The 21,086-nt window shown below is 42.1% G+C and overlaps 1 protein-coding gene across 1 annotated transcript in view; it reads left to right on the forward strand.

Moving 5' to 3' along the window:
- ARHGEF4 (Rho guanine nucleotide exchange factor 4) overlaps positions 1–21,086 on the forward strand; it is a 115,164-nt gene that overhangs the window by 8,168 nt on the left and 85,910 nt on the right. The window contains exon 3 of the mRNA XM_057432981.1: positions 2,383–2,512. Coding sequence (XP_057288964.1) covers positions 2,383–2,512 — 130 coding nt within the window. The remainder of the gene's footprint in view (positions 1–2,382; positions 2,513–21,086) is intronic.

Consider the following 21,086-nt stretch of genomic DNA (forward strand, 5'->3'; position numbering starts at 1 on the left):
AAAAGAAATAGTGTTATTTTTCTACCTTCTTCAGAGTTCTGAATGCTTAGTGCTGTCCAGACATGTAACAAGCTAGGGAAAATGAATCCCTGCCTTACATAGGCTCAGTGATAAACAGAAGCCAGTGAAACAGGCTATAATTCCCCTTACAATCCCTTGCCAACCATGGATAGTGACGGAAGTCTAGCCCATGCTGCAGGGTGTGTTAGCCAGCACTGAGACCATTAGTGCTTCTAAGAGAAGTGACCAGTTACTTCAGCAACTTCCCCTGGAGCCATCAGAGTGCACAGCTAGAATGCTGTCTCTTTTGCTGAGTGACTATGCATTTTGATGCTGCCAGAAAACAGCTTCTCCTTTAAGCATTCTCACCCTTACTTTCTGGTGCAAATTTACCTCTAAAGTGTGATTAGCTGTGTAATGATGTACAGCTGCACCTCTGCTCATTGGCCTTCCCTCGCTAACAGTCTAGGGGCTGGTAGGTCTTGGTTTTCTGAATCATTCTTCGTTGGGCAGTGCATGGAGGTGAGTAGAAGATATTTAGTAGTATGTAGGTGGGGGTGTGTTTTATTGTTTCTATTGATTTAAGCATGTCTTATTGCCTGTTGACACTCTGTGGGCAGGCCAAGAGAGTGCAGTGCTAGCTTTAATTGAAAGAACTATTGGGATTCAAGGACTATTTCCCGTATGTCCATATAACTGCATTTCTTGGCCTGTATTTTTTGTTTATAGTGGCCATCACATGGTTTCTTTTTCCTGTTATGTTTTATTGTGTCTTTCCAATGCTCTATTCCTGTAATAAGGCTGGCTTATTCATACTACCAAGCGTGGTGGGAATGCTTTCACAACCTGCAGTGTTTGAGGGCAGTTTTAGAAGGATCTGAAATCTCCTTTTTATAAGGAGAAACAGATCATCACAAAAGAAGCTTTGTAAGATGTTCGTTATCTGTTGTGGCTTTGTGACTGGGACAAGGCAACTGTATGGAGCTTTGGAGATCTGAAATTGCAAGTCTGATGTTTTCTGACACATGGCTGCCTTGGGATGCGTGGCTTCAGTTACAGCAAGTCATATTGTGTTAAGTCAAGATCAGGTCAGCGTATAAGGTGATGTAATGCTGTAATATTGTGGAAACAATAGGTCAAATCAGGGAGGAATTCTTGATTTTTCAAGTACTGATTTCTGATACTGCTCTGTCATTCAGATCAGTGTACACACGAGTATAGAGGTAATAAGAATCTACTCTGAAAGCTGACAGTTGGGATTCAGAGGGAGGTGGGCAAACAGTCAAGAAACAATCTTTAATAAAATAACCACTTGAAATACCAGGTCTTACCAGTTCTATGTACCAGTCTTTATTCTGCTTAGGTCCAGTGAGCTGCTCTTCTGCTCCAAATGGGAACTGTGTAAATTCCCAGAGTCAAACTCAAAGCTTGACCCAGCTGCCCCTTGTAATGAAATGCTACCAGAAACAAGCTGAGCAGCTTCTGATCTTATGACTTTAAGGGTTAACATCTAACTGGTCATTGCAAGTAAATGGCTACACCTGTGAGACCAGTGCTTACTACTGACCAGCTGATCTCCCAGTCACCTGCAGTCAGTGGTACTTTCTGTGTGTGCCAGCCATAGGAGGTATGGGAGAGAAAAAAAGAGAGAAGGGAAAAGGAATAAAAGCCTATGTTATGCATTAAGTGCTACAAGTTTCAGCGACTTTGACTACAATCTGTATTGCTCATTGTCAGATTACCTATATTCTTGTAGTATCTCGGTATCTTGTGATTCACTGATGAAAGAGCAGGGGAAAGTTGGTCTCATTTTCGTCTACCAAGCAGACGTTATTTCTATTTCAGGGTGGGTAAGAGGAGACAGCAAACAATGAAATGATAGAAAGAGCAAGAAATCTTATTTACAGCTTTAACCAGAGAGAAGAACACTGTGTTATTGAGGTCCTATATGTCTGGCGATTGGTACCAATAAATCTCTGAGGGAAAAAGTTTTTTTTACATGTTAAATACAAGAACTGGAAGTATTAGTCATAAAGTTGTAGGAAACAGTTCTATAGCTGAGGGAATGACTTGTTGAGGTGACACACTTCATAAGAAGGAGTGAAACTTTCTGTGACTGTAGGCATGTGTGGTAGTATGTGAAGTATGAGTCCAGTACCTGGTTATCTACTTCTGTTCTTATTACCTTGCAGTTTCCCCTGCTTCCTCACTGTTTTCTAACCTGTCTAGCCATAATCACCCACATGTGTCTATTAATTTACTGTTACTTACCGGAGCAGGAGTTAGTGGTGGAAAGAGGTGGTCCATGATAAATGCTACATTTTGTCCTACAGGGCATCTTACTTAATGGTTGTTGTCTTTGTTTTCCCTTTCTTGTTGTAGACTGGAATAAGTCCATCCATCATGTCTGCTATTGCCTTTGACATCCTACCACTGAAACTGCATCCATTTTCCCAGAGCACTCCGACCGGCTTAGATTGTGTGGGCTGGAAACGGCGCATCTCCTCTCCTGGTGTGTACACTAGTCTTACTTGGCCATGAATTGTGAGAGAATTAAGCTGTGGTTTACTGAGTATGGAAACTGTGCGGTAAGAATTCTAACCTAATTTATGTTGAATGCCGCAGCTGTAGCTGAGCAGAAATATGCTTTAGATTCTTCTATGTGCTCTTCATGTTCTGGTTTTCTTCTTGAGTGAATAAGCAGGGTGCTGTTAAAAAGCAGTGGTTAGCTTTTTAGTGAAGAAAAGATCACTAATGCAAATGATAGCATGCTTGATGTAGGCATATTGTGTTGTCTCATGAGAACTCCTCACCTAGGATGATGTCATATATCACACTTTTGAATTAGGTTTCTGCAGACAAAACGGACTCTCTGCCTTGTGTCTGCTGGAGAGCACTGCAGTGAGTATGGTGAGATTCCTCTCAAGTTGCTAATTAGGCACTAAAGCAACTAAATGAGACTCTAGAGGTAGAAGTTTCCTGTACTTTAAATCATCCTAAAGAACAAGTATGGTGTTTTTCATGAGGAATGTGCACGAAGTATGGTGTCTGCTTCATTTCCAGTGACTGACACTTTCTCAGAATTAAAATGTAAGTTGCACAGATTATTAAACAGTGAGTCATATATTCGCAAGGCTTTTTAATTCTCCATCTGACAGTGCTTGCCCAAGCGCTGCAGATGTCTCTGTCATAGCATTTTGGGGTGGGACAAGAAAAGCAGACTGCAGTGGAGTTGTTTGGTGGTTAGGAATCTAGTTAGGAAAAGCCACCCACACTTGGGTGCCAAGCTGCCATTTCTGCCTTAGAAAGTCTCTTTGTATCATCGATCAAACACTGCTGGAATTACCTCATTAAGGGACCATAATATTGTGCTAATTATGTCAGAATTCAGTGGTCATAATATTTTGTCAAGCAAAAGTGCTTTGCTTTCTGACACTTTGTACAACTCGTGCACAGAGTCATGAGGCTTGATCTAGAAGTGAGAAAACAAGCTATTGTGATGGTGTCAGAAACCCTGCCTCTGCTCTCTCAACAGTGGGGGCTTTGCTTGCTTGTTGTCACAAGCATCTGGTGTTGCCCCAACACTTAGGACCAGCTCCTGGCTAATTTAATAAAGCTGCAGCTTTACTCCTTAGAAATCCCATATGGAAACCCATCATTGTCAAGTTATGTGTGCATCTCTGACATAAGCTGAAATCCCTAAGCACCACTGTCATAGAAGTAAATTCTGAGTCACAGCTGATAAAAATTTTGTGATAGTTCCCAACTGGGACCTGAGGGAGTTAGAAAATATGCATGAATTTCAGAGGCTGAACAGGGGGAGTAAATGTAGATTGACCAGTTGGTAGTGCTGTAAATGTTTATGTGGTACCTACAAATGGGGCATGAAACCCAAATGGTCTGTTATTCCCACACTATTCCTGAAGTAGTGCAAGAGAATTTGGTACTGTGAACTAATCCTAGACCTCAAGAATTTCTGTGTAAATGTATCAAAGCAAATGAAATGCATCAGAATCCTTTTTCCACCATCAAAAACATGCTAGTGGGGAAGAAAACTAATGAACACAGAAAGTGCTGTAATGCTTCTACTACAGCCTTTATTAGCTGCTGTTGGTTGGCTTCATGTGAAGCATTTTTGGGGTGGTAACTGTGTCTTTCCTGTAGTGAAATGTGGCTGGGAAGAAAATGGCAAATTACTGAAGCAATACTCTTAGGTTGTTGGATGAGTTTTAGGGTTGGGAATGTCTTTGAGGCAGCAGTGGTGTGGCAGAATGCTCTCTTTGATTCTGGCTCAGCTTTGTTGTGATACCTGTTCCTTTTGACAGAGCTATAGGTAATTTAAAATAGTAATGAATATATTTAATCTATGTTTTGATTTTAAGGTTCCTAACTCTAAAACTGCAGCTACTTTACTAGTGATCCTAGCATATGCTTTAGTTATAAAAGACGTTATATGGTTATAAAAGCATTGTGCAATACATACTTCCATGTTGAAAATACGAATAGAATTCTCACTCCCAAAGTCTGCACCTGGTCACCTTGTGCAGGGAATGTTGCAGATACTGGGCGATGGGGTATTTTGGAGCCCTCTCTAGATCTTCAGGTATGAAAAGATGGCTGTCAGGATCCCAGGCCAAAAGGTGCTGTGCACATCTGTGAGAGTCCTGTCACGCACCTACCCATTACCTGAGGACAAGAGCATAGCTGGATACAAATTTACAATTTTAGCTGAGTTCCCAACTAGAACATAGGAGGAGTACTGGCACTAGAGCACCAAGACGTTGTTCTTTCTGCCTTTATGCCATTCTGGGAGAAATGAGGCAGGCTTAAACCTGTCATCTGGATATCCCAGCAGCTGGGATCAGGCACACTGTCATGCTTTTGCCCACTCATCAAGTTTTGCAGACTGCCTTCCTGCCACCTGTGTAGAGCAGCCACTTGATGAAACTGTGAGGAGCCAGTAGATGGCTCTGACATCTGTGAAATGAAGAGCAGCTGAGGTGGTGCTGATCTCTTTATTCAGGGAAGATTGAATGAGTCTTGAGCCTCCTTCAGAGAAGGACAGAGGTTGAACACCCCCACCAACATGCATGTGCACCTGTCCATGACACCCCCCTGTCCAAGGTTAGCAAGGTTAATTGTCCTGTTCAAACATCAGGAAAGCTTCAACACTTTGGAAGGACCTTCTTAGCTACACCATGTGCTTTGGCAGGTAGTATTCATTGGTATGCAGTATTGTCTTTTCCCTTTAGTTGTCTAGTTATGCTCATGTCTTCATTTGTACCTTACAGTATGTGTCTATTCCTTACTGCCTGGTTTACTGCAGTGTTTGAATAGGCTGAGCTAGAGAGAAAGAAGAAAGAAATAGAAAGGAAACAAGCCACTTCCTAATGTACATATGGGAATGCTTTTCTGCTTTTTGGCAGCTTCTGAAGATCTTAGACCTTTTGACCCAGGAAAGGGGTAAGAGGGAAGGGCCCAAAATGTGCTGGAGTGAACACTGGTAGGATAACAACACTTTGCTTAAAGTAGTGGACCAGCATGTTTGTCTCTCCCCCATCTCTCTCCTGAGCCTGATATCTGTAACCTGGAGACAGTGCCTAAAATTGGGAATGTCACTGGGAAGCTTTTTGATGTGCAGTGGATGCAGCTGTGAGAATGGGGCTACAACTGGTCTGAAGCTAGGTGACAGAGCTACTAGCCCATGGGTCTGGCAAAATTCTTGTTCCTGCCTTTGTCATCTTCTCCCAGAGGTTTCCCCCATGCTGCTCCTCAGAAAATCTGTGAAACTTTTGGATAGGGCCACACATATGACCATAAACCTTCAGGGTCTGTTATATGCTCACAGAGGGAGAAATGTGTAACTAATGTATTACAAGGTCAGGTTTGTAGCTGTGCTATAACTCATCATAAACCTGTATTATTTAAAATCATGATGTAAATGCAGAATGATTTTTTTGGCATCTTCCCCTGTGTCTTGTCAGATTTAAATAGCCCAAGATCTTTACATTTACATTTCCTGCTATCAGGTATATACAAGAGATGCCCTGGATTTCCACCACGGTGTTAGTATTGGTTATGCCAACCAGAAAGGCATGAATTCCTTCTGACTGATGTGTACTGATGATGAGCATTACCGGTAGCTTTGGAAATCTTGCATAAACAGTATAAATAGGCAGGCCAGATTCTTAAAGGCTGAATCTTTTGTGGATAGTGTGGAAAACTGTGACCACTGAGTGATGCTGAGTTATCCTCTGGCCTTGCTGCTATAGTGGAAAGTATTTCTCAGAGGCAAAGGGACAGTTTGTTTACTCAACATTCATGGGGCCAGCTTTCATCTTCTTTTCCCAGCTATAGATGGGCTGTTAAGCTCGCACTTGGCAACAGTTAACATGAAGATGTTTGACAGCCACTGGAGAAATCTATTCAAGAGAGAAAATATTAGCTTAATAACAGGACTTTATTATGTCTTATAAATATTTAGGAGTCCTGTAGTACAGCAAAATAACAAGCTGAGCAATTTATTTCATTTTTGTCATTTTAGTTCTTGAAGGGACACAGAAAAATGTGGTATGCAACTCCTCAGGAGTATATCATTGTAGCTGTAGCATGAAATGTCCATTCCATCCTTATTAACCCATGGAAGTACCATTGAATGTAAGTGGCTAGAAAGTAATCATATTACCTGCTGGGTTTTTCTTCATTTTGTCTCTGAATCACAGAGAGATTAGACCCTCGATGTCAAAGCTTGATCCTGTTTAACCAGAGCCACAAATAATAGTAGTCTGTGAGGTCCCTGATAACATGCTCCAAGACTTTTTTCATCCAGCCTTAAAAGCTGTGCCAGGTGATGGCTGAGTTCGTGAAAATAGCAGGTTGAGTGAGATTGCGTGTATTAGCTACTGATTTAGCATACCAATAACAGCTTTCCATGGGGTAAAGGGTGAAAAAGAAGATTTTAGCAAATCCTGAATGATTCTGGCGATTGGGGCGCAAAGATCCAAGACTACAGGAGAACCCAACAGAGACTAAAAAATCCAGCAGGTATTTATGATCAGGCTGTCCAAATCTCAGGCCTGTTTGACCAAATTTGATCAGGCTGCCTGGTGAGGTCCTTAACTTTTGGTTGTAGTCAGCAGCTGCTGCAGCAGCTTTAGGTAACTTCTCTTTCTAGTGTCAGAAGAGAAAATCTCTATGTAGATTTAACAAAAATCCCTGTGATGGGTTGCATTTTTGAACTCTGATGTTGTGCCTTCCACAACCTGCCCCGGTGGTATTTTTCCTCACTTTCCATTCTATTAGAAAATGCCCACCCAGCGCATACACATACTACGAGTACGTCTGTAGCACCTTCCTAGGATTACAGCACTCTGGCACTGAATAAACAGTTTCTGGTATTTGCCAGGAGCATTCAGTGCAGAGAGTGGGAGGGTGAACAGAGGAACAGATGGAGCAGTTTCAGTAGGGTGAGGGCAGAGATCTCCCAAGCAAGGACAGCTGCTACAGAGCTGTAAATAACATCAGGTTTAGTAGTTCAGTCAAGGAGACGTGCAGGTGTGTGGAGTTTCCTTACTTCTCATATACCAGGCAGGGACTTCAGGAAGCAGAGGTAGGATAATAAGGACTGAATTGTACCTTTTCCTTAACCTTTGTGTCTGAGGAACTGCACTGTCCCCTCCTCTTCTCAATGCCCTGTGGTCCACATCCACCACTCCCCCATTATGATGAGAAAGAAGTGTTTCTTTTCATTGGCACTTTAATGCAGACAGCTCTAGGAGGCCCTGGAAGGACCAGGTCAATGCACAAGAGTGGCTCTACTGCAGTCAAATTGAGAACATATTTCCATTTCTGTACTGTCAGGCATGAGAGGAACATATTTTGGTCTAAGTAGCAACATTCACAAAATAATTGAAGGAATGTTTTTTTGTTATGGGCCATTATAGAAACGTTATTTTTGCTATTACTACAATAGTAGCAAAATATTCTTTATTCTTGTAAAGAATAGATGAAATACTTAAGGATTCAAGAGGTAGTTTAGCATTGTTGGATGCTTTGTAGTAACCTGCAGTGTTGGAGGGCAAAGATATTTCTCTTAGGGAATAGTATAATAGAAATCTTACTGAAATAAAATAGCCCTGCTGTTGCACAGATAGTGTGGCAAAGTCAGAAGGGCTCTGTGTCAGAGCAGGCTGTGATGGCCATGTACGATGATGTGGCTTTATTTACTTTGGAACAGAATTACCTTACACAGAAATAGGAAAAAAAACCATTTTCAATTCTTTTGTGAAATTAAGCTCCTAGATTGGGGTTTGAATGCCTAGACACACTTTGGAGATGGTAGGAGCAGTTTGCTGCTTTCCAGCCTGCTCCTTTGTGTCCCACCGATGGGTGGCTGCCACTTCCCACCTGTGCTGGGAGAGCTGAGCTCCTCATTTACTTCAATCCAAACCCTAGTTACAGGGTGTGCCATAGCTAACTCTGAACTGACCTGCATCACCTCACACTGAAGCAGTCAAGTTCTGGTCTTACACTTACTCTGGTACCTAGCATCAGAAATGCTGCCGTGTTTTCTGCTGCACATGGTACAAACCATGTGGCTACTCTTAAATTATTTTGGTAGCTGGACAAATCTGCCATTGTAAGGCAGGTGTTTTAACTGAGTGGCAGTCCCAAATGGCCTTTATCATAAAACCCCTGTGGTGTCTGGAAGGTGTTGTTAAACAGCGCAGGTATTTCTATGTTCTCAGGAAGCTAGTATTCCTTTGGAATTCTGTACAGGGACAGATTGAATCATATGTTGGGTAATGAGCATATCAACATGTCTAATTAAAACATAGTAATGTTGTTTCACTTGGGACTGAGGTTTCTTACAAAGATCACACATTCAAATAGGGACCATCCGAGATCTACAGTCTGGGAATGGATGGATGCTAAATGATTTTTTTCAAAGCTCCCAGCTGCAGCCTCCCCAGATCTCAATCTGTGTTTTTCTGGCTTTGATTTCATTTTGCATTCTTTTTCTGAGGACTTACAAAAATAGTTTTTTTTAATAGCAGCAGCCGCAGCCAGTTCTAAACATGATTAGTTTGTATGTTAAGTCCTTTCTGAGTTCTCAGGGGAAGCAGATAACACAAGGTCTCTCTCACTTGTGCATTTTTAAAATGCATGAAATTCTACTATTCCCACTTATTTATTTTTAATCTGACAGCTCTGCTAAATTAGGAGGCAAGATCTCTCTCCCACCCTTGCTTTTTTAATGCCTTGAAATCGGCTTTAATAAAATTGAGCTCCTACAAGCTGCAGCAGAGAGCAGTCGAGCTGCCACAGAGGGAGCCTCCTTAGCGGACCCCTATGATGTCAGGATGCATCGAGACAAGCGGAGAGGAGGGTAGGAATCCGGCTCAGTCCTCAGACAGCACTGCCAGGTACCACTGCCCTGGGAGCAGCTACAGAGCGCTTTGCCCATTTCCTCCCCCAGCAGAGCAGAGCCCCTGGCTCTCCCTCTTACCTGCCTGCATGAGGACCCAGCAGTGCCCCAGTGAGTCCAGTGGGGCACACAGTGGAGAAAACTGCAGCAGCAGTGGAAGCTCCGGGCTCTCACCAGGTTCAGATTCAGACAGCAGTGGGGTAGTGTGTGGTGGTGGTGGGATGAGAGGCGTCCTGTCCAGATACTGGAGCTTGGAGAGTCTTCACTCTGCCACAGGTAAGGGGCTTTTATTTCCCTTATTTCTTTTTTAATTTAAACTGCCCTGCTGAGTGATATTGCATTGACCTTGACAAAACACATCAGACCTTCTGGAAAAAGTACATAATTTGGAAATGCAGCCTCCTAGTCATGAGAAATAACCGAAACATTCAGTGTTTGCTAGTTGTACCCCCTGAAGACCTACAGCTAAAATGAAATTACACAGACCCTTCATATACTTCTTAAGTGAGAAGGCAAAGAAAGAGGTTCTTAATGGCTTTGGAAACAGTGCTTAGGCTTCTACCTGATTAGTGCTGTTCTTTCCTTTTGGAACAGCATTTCTTATTTGACCTTAATTATATACGACCCAGTGTTAGAGCTGACATTTCTCTGTGTAAATTCCAGTGTAGAGTATTCCTGCCTTTAGAAAATGTCCAAGTGAGGTGCTGTGCAGCAGATGAGGGCTAGGCAGGTTTGCACTGAAAGAGGGAAAGGCAGTTCCCTGAACAGGCTGCTCAAGTTCAGCTCCTGTTTTCCCATCTTTCATTTAATTCCTTTCTGAACCAGAGATTTGGAGGCATGTTCATACAGCCTGGGTCTCTCCTGGCTCTGGCTGCCTGGATCTAGCATTTTAGTTTTTTAGTCACTGATGTGACTATTTAAGGTTTGGGTGTTTGAACTGCAAGCATGGCAAAGAAGCTTTCTTATTCCCAACTGATCTTAGCAAAGATCACAGTGATTTTAATGATGAGCAGTTGCTGAGCTATTCAGTTTGTTTCCTGACTGTTGCTGTTCAGAGAGATTTTTAGTAGAGCTGCAGCAAAGCAGTTCCTCTCTTAGATAAATTCAGGCAAGTGCCTTCAAGGCCACCAGTGACTGCCATTTCCATGTAGTAAAAATACTACGTGCTACCAGCTAGAGGCAAGGCTTAGGAAGAATTTTGGGTGTAGTTCTGCATAATCTGCTTTAGCTGCATATTATACTTTTAATTATTGAAAGGTCTTGTAATTGCACCTACTACTGTAGATTTGGGGTTGTTTAATAGAATTAATCTCTGTTGCTGCTCTGCAGTCTTCCGCTGAAGTGAGTGTAACTGCACTATCAAAAGGGGAAGAACTACAGCAAGGTGGCCAGCCTGTCTGACTTGCCAACCCATGCACCTGAATTTATGGGTGGCCGAGAAATACTAAAACACCTACAGTATGTCCTGAGAGTCTGGGGAAGGTGAGATCAGGCCATTGCTGCTCTGTTTTGGTGAAGGATCTGGGCTGCAAATGCATGTGGATGCAATTCTGTGTTTCAGTAGCATCTGCTGGCTCATTTTCTCCTGTAACTGGAAATGCAAATAATTCCCAGCATGGCTCTGACATTGGCATAATGTAGCCCTGGCACAGGATCCTTTTTCAGACTGCTACTCAAAGTTGCACACAGGGCAGGAGTGGCAGTTCGGTCCATTCTGGCTTACAGAATTTGCTGCCAGCTGGAGGCATTCTTGGGCTTAATCAGGTCAGTTGACACAAATGACATGCAGTGATATAAAAGAAGTAAGGATGATAGCAAAAGCAAGCTCTGAAGCTTGCTCTCTTTTTGTAAATGCTCACTTCCACAGTATTCTTGTTCCAAAGGCAGTGAAGCATGGTGTCATTTTGTGGACGCTGCATGCATTTAGCAGGAAATAGAATAGGAATGGTATGGGGAGAGACTGAGGATGGTGAGAAACCAAATTAAGTTTCGTAATTACAGTACTGATCTATCAGTACAATAATAAAAGCAGATCACTGCACTTCAGGCTCCTTGCTGCCTCAAAATACTGTAGTATTAGTAGTTGTCTTCTCATGTGCAAAAATGTCCGAGCAGTCTGCCTCTAACTGGTCACAAAATTCAGGTCAGAATTAGGATTAAATCTGAAGAGCAGTGCATCTCCCAAGAGAATTTATTTTGCTTTGATTCTGTTCTATCAGTAATCTTTGGATTAAATTTTGGATTAAAATGTGGTAGGAGACCCACTGTTTACCATCAAGGCCAATTGGCTGTCAGAGGAGTGAGGCAGGATTTCTTTAAAGCTTGTGCTAAAAGCCATTGTTTTGAATGGTAAAATTTAATACGCTGCTTAAAAAGACCCAGCAGGACCAATAACAGCTGGCAGTGCAGGAGAGTACTAGTTACTAGAATGCGTGATGATGTCCTCACCTTGAAGGAGCAGGAGTCTCCAGCATCTTGGCATGTGTCACATCAAGAAGCTGTGGAAGAGGTGGGAAAGAACTGTGTGGAAATGCTATGAACCACCTGATGATGCATGAAAAAAGGGCTGGATGATGAGTCAGTCTCTGTTATAAAGGGATTCTGCATTGCCAGGAGTGGCATTAAGGCTGGATGTGTGGACAGAGTTTTGCTTTTCTTCTCCCAGGGTGTACATGAAGTTGTCTATAGGGATCTTCATCCTGAGTCTGTTGCAGTCTAAGACTTCAAAGATTAGGAAGAAACCAGATTTAAGTGACTGAAAAGTGGAGGGGGGAGATCTTCAGTACAATTGGAATGCAGCTGTTTGCGTTTCTCTTTTACATAACTTAGCTTTCAAGAGAGTGAAAAGACAGATGTGTGTCTGTTTACACATGTATGTATTTGACAAGGTGGGATTTCAGAAGTACAAATTGGCATCCTCTAAAGAGAAAAGACAGGTAGTGTTTTCCCTGGTTCAAGAGGGAAAAGCTGTCTTGGGTTAATAATGAAGTATGATAGCTTTTGTTTTGGAATTGACTTTCTTGTAATATATTGATTGGGAGGGGAAGTTAAATGTGATACAAAACTGAAAAACACCTGTTGTTCCAACACAAACTTCTCTGCAAATCCCATTTGGAAAATCTATACAAAAACCATAGTTCAGACTTGTATGAAGTGAAAAATTCTACTGTTTTTTAATAATCAGTCCATGGCATCTAAATGTCAATATACATTACATTACATGATGTGAGGAGGCCCTTCTCCCTGAGGCTAAATATAGACATGAAAAGAGGGAATGCTTTGCAGTTCTATTGGCCTCTTCACTTGAGGATGCCAGAGGATTTCAAAAGCATCAATAAGCCTCACAAAGGGCCTGAGAAGCTTTCAAAGTCTGATTTAGGTTAGAAAAAGAGGTACATTTATGTAGGTACTTGGAGAGTAGTAGCCTTGCTATTTTTAAACACTTAGAGACAATTTCCAAATGTTTGACCAGTGCAGTGCTCCAGTGAGAAAATGACTGGAGCTGGGGTTGCTCAGCAGTTCTGAAAATCAGGCCTTAAGTATCTCAGCTAGACAAAAAACCATGAAACATCCAAATTAAAGGTCAGTTGTGACAATACTCTAGTGATTCAATGGCATTATGGGCACTCTAACCCCTGTTTCCTAGGCAAGCCTTTGTATCCCAGGCTCCTGCTGCCTGTAACCCATTCATTGCTGTTGTACAGCTCTACTGAAAAGTTTGCTTCCTTCAGAATATTTCCAGATTCAAGCTTGTGAGTAGGTCTCTTTGCTTTTCCAGCTCCTTTGTTGCAGGTCCAGTCCCGACCTCATTAATACTTCTGGTTATTCTTTTGCTTGTCCAAGTTGGGAAGGACTAGGAGAGCAAAGAAAGGTTGGGACAAAGGGAGAATTGCAACTTGGTGGACTAGCGGTTGCCATAGTTTCCCAAAGAGATTCTCTGTGTATTTGTGCCTATGTAGCAATTCAGTTGTACAGTTTCAGTGCACCTTTGCACACTTTTGTAGCTCCTGATATGTAGATATGCTCATCTACTAACCTGGGGAATATGGCTTTTAAACAAACAAGAAAACAGAGTACGTGGGTGGGGAGTTTTTGGGTTTGATGTGGGTTTGATTTGTTTTTTTTACTTGGACCTTAAAAAGTGGGGGTTTTTTAGAAAGGATTTTTAAAGTCATTCATTTCACTGTTGTGGCTGATGACGGAGACAGTAATAGAGCTGGGGCAAATGCTTTGCATCCTTCTTGTTTGATGAGGGGTTTTCTTTTGAGCTCTTTTTCCCCCTTTTTCTTCCCCTAGCCCTTTTTTTTTTTTTGGTACTGATGTCTGCAGCTGTGTTCATGGACTGCAGTGCATAATTTCACTGACCCTTCTTTCTCTAGGGTCATACAGTCAGCAGGAGTTAGAGGTCACACAATGGGAGATTGATTCAAGGTTCAAAATGTTGCAGAATGCTTCCGAAGTAAAACAGGAGGGGGATAGTACCTCAAAGCCTACACTATAGCATGGTGACGTTATGTTTGTTTCACTCTTGACTTGACAAATTGTGAGCAGAGGTGTTCCAGCTGGATTCATTGAATGCTTTGTAGCAAGTGCTATGTGTTCCCCCCACCAATATTTCCTCTGTCACCTGCCAGAATAACTTCCTCTCCTCTTCTGAATAATCCATCAATGAACTAAAATACAACAATCCATTGTAAATTAACTTTTGATTTTTTTTCTCTGTGTGGCTTTGTTTGTGACTGATAGTCAGGTCAGCCTAAGGGTTCAGCTCAAAAGCTGAATTTTTGAAGCAGACTTACAAGATGAACATCTCTTGGCTGAACTAACGAGATGCCCTGAAGCTTAAGTGAAGATTTCTTCTTTGAAAATATGTATTCCAAATGATGTGACAAGTGTTGCCGAACTGTAACTTGGCATCATACTAAAGTAGTGATGGCATCTACATTAATAGTAGTTATTTCTAGTGAATGCAACCTCAATAAAGGCTAAGTGTCTGTAAACTTGGCCACCTACATATTCAGCATGCTTAAAGTGTTTTTTTTCAGTGCAAAATGCCCTTTAGCATCATGCTTTTCCATAAAAAGGAATAGAACATAGTGTTAATGTAGGCAGAAAAGTGTAATCGTGTTTCTGTACCTGTTTACGTCAAAATCAGGTTTTGTAAGTTCAGCTGTTTTGTAGTTCTACTTACGTTTTAATGTATTGGGGTGGCTGGGGTTCTGGGGTTAGTTGACTTTCCCTTGAGATTTTTGTGTTTTGTTTTAAAAGGAGCAAATGCTTTCTCCTTTTATATATAACTCATGTCCCTGTGAAGCACACATTACCACCTGTGGCTACCAACAAATAAACATCCCCATCTTTGCTGATGCGGTGTTTGGAGGGGAAAAATGTGAGCCTTTGGGAGCGCTGCCTGTGACACTTCACTAGGTGTACACCCTGTTCAGGTGCACCATCTTTATTCTTTTCCTTCTAAACCAACCCCCATGAGGAACACTTAGGTTGTGATTACTGATTCCTTTTGTTGAGGAGTAAGACGTCCTCTAAGTCAGGATTTCCTCAAAGATTCAGTTACCTTTTAGAATAGCCTTTCAGACCAGCCCTTCTTTCAAGAATATCCATGCTTCAGTTGCTGTTATTTTTCTAGATGGAAGTGAAACAGCTTTAAGCCACCTGATTCAGCTACTGCCAGCGTGACAGCTCTCACAGCAGGAAACTTGCATGATCCTAGAACAAATAGAAGAGGGAATGAGGTGGTACTATGAAGCCTACCTGACCCTTTGTCTACCTTTGAGTAAACATACAAAGGCTTGGGGTATCTAATGTGCCTGTTTGTCTTGGTTCTTTGGAGCTACTTCATGTAGGAAAAAAAACAGTGAAAAAAGAGGTTATAGCACATGCTAGCAAATAGCTATGCACAACAGTCACTGATAATGTGTATGAGTGTTGCCTACACCTAATGGAACTTAACTATTGCTGCTTAGCAATTAGGTTGAACATCGTAGGTACCAATCATGACTTTGCCATTGGGATGTATGCTTTACTTACTTAGCACGTCTGTAAATAAGCTTATTCTCTGTTAAGGTCTTGTTCTTCAATTCATCTGAATCATGAGAAGTATCCTGGAAGGATTAGAGAAATACAGCCCTCCTCTGAGGGTCAGTGGAAGTTTCTATTAATTAGAATCCTGCCTCATCTCAAAATCCTTTTTAGTCTGAGGTCTGTTAAGCCAGCTAACTAGTTCAACACTTTGCTTTAAAGTGCTGGGGATAAGCTGTGCCATTTAAACAAAGCTGTTGGTTGTGGTGGTGTATCTGCACATGAAAGCAAGACATTAGCTTGGGTGTAAACTGAGAGGATTATAGTTTGCAGCTGGTTAACTGTCTTGGATTACATTGTGTGAGCATGTAAGCACTGGCAGCTGTCACCACAAATACACCTCAGGGTATATTTGCCTAAACAGGTATAGAGCTTTGCTGGTGTTGTTCTCAGTCCCTTCTAATCAAGGAACAGGAGATTCTCTGGACCATGATTTTGGCTCGTAGGAGCTCAAGTAGAATTTTTGCTATGGAGTACAGACAAAGTAATTCTTTTTCTACAGTAATTCAGCCGTTTCCAAGTTGTGCTGTATCCTAAGGAGCGCTTACGGAAGCTCTGCTGCATCAGCCTCACGTGCAGGCCCATGTCTGTATTCTGTGACCTCCCAGCATAATGTAAGTGGTAGTAGACAGGAGGCAACTTATGTGTCAGAGGCAGCTGAGTATGCAAAGAAATAAAATCCATATCGGTTGTTTTGAATGTCCTTCTTGTTCTCACTCTGAATTCTCTTTTTATCTTACATTTGAGTGTGGGTGTATATATACAGTTACTCACTGGTTAAGCTTAGAATTCTCCACATGCTTATTATCAAAACAGTGTGTGAGGTTTCTCAAAACCAAGCATTTTGAGATTTGGGCTCTAAATTTCTTTATGTACCCTTGGATAAAGATACGGTTTCTTTCAAAACCGTTCTTAAGGGATCTAATAAATCCTAAATCATCATTTGAAATTCATTTCAAATGGACTGTTATTTGGTATCATCCTGTTGTCTTGGAAGATAAATTGCATGTGAGTATTTATAAAATACTTGAAAAATAAATTTGTATTTCAGAAACATCAGGAAAATGCAGAACTTTGATTTAATTTTAACTTTCTTTAAAAGAAAAACACATAACAGAACTGTAATGTTTCATGTTGAGAATAAATAAAGATAAGGCGGCTATGTTTTCATAATAGCTGGCAGAGATTTATTTCTATGTGGGAGTGAAATAGCAGGAACATCCCTTTCGGCTAATTGAAATAGTTTCCATGAGGTAGTTTTGAATTGGCCTCTGGATTTGTTTTGTTTTCTATTGAAGTCTGTTCTTAAAGTAGGCAAAAAGATTATGTGCTAGGAGGCCCAATATTAAGGCCAAATGATCTGTTTTGATGGGTAGGATTAATCTGTCTGTGCTCTCCCTCTGCTAATGAAATCTTTCCATGCCAGGTGTTAAAAGCCCTCAGTTAAGTGTGAACCGAGATCACTACTCAAATGTGCATGCAGAAAGACATAATTGGCATTTAGAAACTGGAGATCATAGATTCATTTAAGAAGAAAAGGAAGACTGCAAACAGTGCGTAGGCACTAATTGGACATGGTTGCCTGCTCTTGGAGCTGTCATTGAGGGTATTGCTTGCCAGTGATCTTTAGAGAAATAAAGGCATATACAAGTTTGGAGGAGGAAAAGCTGTCTAGGTAATTATTGAAGTTAAAAAAGAAAACAAAAAGGTGCTGTTTGGGAACTAAAGGTTCAGCTGTAGCAATAAGGAGCAGCATTGTGCTGAGAATCAGTTTCCTCTCCTTCTAGAGCTTCTTTTGTTGTGTAACTTCTGCTTTCTCTCAGGTAACTTATTATATTCTGTTATACTATGTAGTCTGGGACACAGTGCAGCTGTAAAGCTTAAGAGAATCACACAAATCAGCAGTCCTGCTCAGTGCTGTGTGCTGAAGTAGTCACTGCAGAGCTCATCTGAAAAATACATGCCTGCAGGGTTCAGACCTGACCTCAGTTACAGTTGTGAAGTATCTGCAATTAGAAGATTAGAGCAAGATGCTGAAGGCAGGAGTATGGTTCAAGAAGGGGACCTTACTGCTCTCTACAACTACCTGAAAGGAGGATGGAGCCAGGAGGGGGCTGGGCTCTGCTCCCAGGTAATAAGGGATAGGAAGAGAGGAAACAGCCTCAAGCTGCACTAGGGGAGGTTTAGACTGGGTATTAGGAACAATTTCTTCCCTGAAAGGGCAGTGAGACATTGGAACAGGCTGCCCAGGGCAGTGGTGGAATCGCCATCCCTGGAAGTGTTCAAAAACCATGTAAATGAGGCCTTCAGTGATGTGGTTCAATGGTGGACTTGGCAGTGCTGGGGTAAAGGTTGGACTTGATGATCTTAAAAGTCTTTTCAAACCTTGTTTATTCTATGATTCTAAGTAAGGCACTCTGAACTCCAGGCCTGGGTTGTTTTCAGTCCTTCCTACAGTGGGCAAAGCTGCCCGTGTGGTCCATATGCAGATTTTGTTTTCTGGGTACTTTCAAAGTGTCTCTGTTCCTGATGATACAGAGTGACCTGGAAAAGCAAATAATAGCATGAAGTTTATTTGAAGCATGGGCAGCTCTTCAGTTGGCTTGGCTCCTGCTGACTCGACTGATGCTTTGGCAGGAGGGCACTCTCCCTGAACAGAGCTGCATGTCAGCTTGAGGTCACTGATGGTACATCCTGCTCAAGGCAAAAACCTACCCTGTGTGCGTGGAAGGAGCTTTGACAATAAAGCTTTTAAAAGAGTTTATTGTGAAAACACAACATTACTAATACCCTGAAAACAGTGGATTTGAATCTATTTGAAATGTGGCATTCTTATCAGCCTTAAAAACCTGAATAAATTACAAATATGCAGAAACCGTCTGTACTGAAACTTGTTGATTGGATCTGTCAGCTCTCTTTAAAGAGAAGAAAATAATTTATTTGGGGCTGGTTTGGACCCAGTTCTGAGCTTCACTGTAATCTTTGTGCTGCTGTAAATGTAGAGTTTGTCAGTCCTATTTCATGCTGCCTTAATATTAGTACTCTCCATAGGCTGAGTTTTGGGGGTTTGGTCAAGATTTCTTCCATGCACCTATGGTCACAGTTGGTGGTATAATGCTCACCTGTGTTCATGCTGCTTTTTCTGGCTCATGTGAGAGCACGCACTAGACATATGGGACTTCCACTTGGCCCCACATATCACTTGCCCATCTAAGCCACAGGAAGTTTCCAAAGTGATTGTATGTAGGACAGCATATGCATCTTCTAGGAATCCTCTTCTGTTGGTCTGCTCCAGATAACTCCTCTGATCTGGAGAGCTCAGCTTTCTGAAGGAAAAACAATATACTTCCCAGGGTAAGATAAAGAAATGTCACAGCTTTTCGTGCCCGTGAGTTGACGCTTGAACAGAATGAGAGCCAAAAAGATGCTACAAGGGCTGGAACATCTTTCCTATGAAGACAGGCTGAGGGAATTGGGGTTGTTCAGTCTGGAGAAGAGAAGGCTCTAGGGAGACCATAGAGCAACACCTAAAAGGGACCTACAAGAAGTTTTGAGGGGGAATTTTTAACAAGGTATGTGGTGACAGGTCAGGGGGGAATGGCTTAAAACTTAGGAAGAAGTTCTTCCCTGTGAGGGTGCTGAGGCGCTGGCACAGGGTGCCCAGAGAAGCTGTGTCTGCCCCATCCCTGGCAGTGTTCAGGGCCAGGTTGGACAGGGCTTGGAGCAACCTGCTCTAGTGGAAGGTGTCCCTGCCCCTGGCAGGGGGTTGGAACAGGATGAGCTTTAAAGTCCCTTCCAACCTAAACCAATCTATGATTTAAAAATCCAGTTAATTAATAATGGCCAGGTCATTAGTTTTGACTCATCTAAATCATTCTTGATGTCTCTGAAATCATAAAGATAGATGAGTGTGAGCACTGCTGAGTCAGTTCCTGAAAGACTGGCCAAATACAGGGGTATTTTTCTGAATAAAGATTGGGACTGCAGGCTGGTATTCTGCCTTCCTCTCAGGCATCACTTTTCCAGCTCTTAGTTTTCATCTTTCAGTTTTGGTTGGAAGGATTTTTCCAGTTGCAAAATAAATGAAAGATGAGATGACTTGTTTTTTTGGGAATGTAGTGCAAATGTGACGAAGAGGAAGATTATTCTGGCTACAGATTGCATTGTATGGGGTATTTTGTTTGTGGCTTGGTTTGGTTTTTTTTTTGTGGCCTCTTGCTACATGTTGCTGTACTTGCTAAGCATGCCAGTGGGAAGTGGGAGAGTTAACATCTAGTCAGTGCTGGTTTTGCTTTTCTGAGAGTACCATGGCCTCCGGCTTTGGTGTGCATATGAAAGGGATCTGGTTGCGGAAATAGTTAATGCGAAGGTGAAGTCTTGTCTGAAGTATCTCTGGAAAGCACAGAGGCTGTCTGCTCTTTGATCAAGCCTTGCATGTAGTTTCTATTCTATTTACACGGAGACTCATTCAGCCTCTCTATCCTATAGCACTCTAAGTAACAAATCGTGGCACAGAAGGGACCTACCATATAGGGCACAACAGCCTACGGTTTCACTGCTGCAGTACTGTAATTATTAATCCCAGAAACCTATGTGAGAGGACAGTGTGCTTGTTAAAATGAGCACTTGTGAGCAAATTCCATGGATAACACAGTTTAAACACAGTACCCCTCGGCTGCGAATGTGTCTTCCCTTGTTGCCCAGCCTGTGGTGTGCAAAGGGTGCCCATCTAACAATTGTTCTGACACAATATAAAGCATTACAGTTCAAACGGGGCTTTCTCCTGAAAACACTGATACAACTACTTTCTTCTTTTCAAAGCACCCGAAGTAGTAAGACTTGGAGAGGCTTTCGGGAGATACTTGGTAGTAGATGTGAATGCTAGGGGGAAAAGGGGCTTTTGGCAATTACTGACTCTGGGTGCTCTCTATGGCAAGCAGGTACATTAGCTTCATTTGTTCTCCTTTTTCCTCTCCTATGAAACCTGAATACAAGGAACAAGCTTGTGTGGGTTGCTAAGCACTGTCTGTAAGATAATCAAAAGGAAAACAGAGCTGGGCTGTAGACCAAAAACATTGCTTCAAGTGCCCTACAAGGGCCGTAGAAAGAGCTCTGACTCTGCTGCAGGTTGGAATTTCCTGCTCCCTACATACCACTAATTCAGGATCTCAGAGCCACATGATTGGGAATGTCTTAGAGGTTTTTCAGAGTTTAACAGTAGCTGTAAGTACCCATTCACTCTTTTAAATGGATTGATGTTGAAAGCCCAAGCAATTCACACACATTGTAGCTCTAGTTGTTCTGGAATTGTATTTACTATTTAGGGCCCTGCAGAACAACAAGAAGAGCAAGTGGTCATGCTTTGTCTTATAACATGCAGTGTATTGTGCTAAGGCAGCAACAAGGATGTCTGGTCAGGTCCTGTACTGTAATGGGGTTTCTTCAATGGGTGATGCTGTTTGGTACTTTACTGGAGGCCTTCCTGCTGCCTGAACCTTGCTTGGCTGTGAGAAGAAGGAAAATGCTGTCGAGTCTTCCTCATGTGGTTAAGAAGTTTGCTTCT

Source organism: Pezoporus wallicus, unplaced genomic scaffold (genome assembly GCF_028554395.1).
Source record: "Pezoporus wallicus isolate ANWC-B61680 ecotype Strahan unplaced genomic scaffold, APGP_CSIRO_Pwel_v1 contig_15, whole genome shotgun sequence".
NCBI lineage: Eukaryota > Metazoa > Chordata > Aves > Psittaciformes > Psittacidae > Pezoporus > Pezoporus wallicus.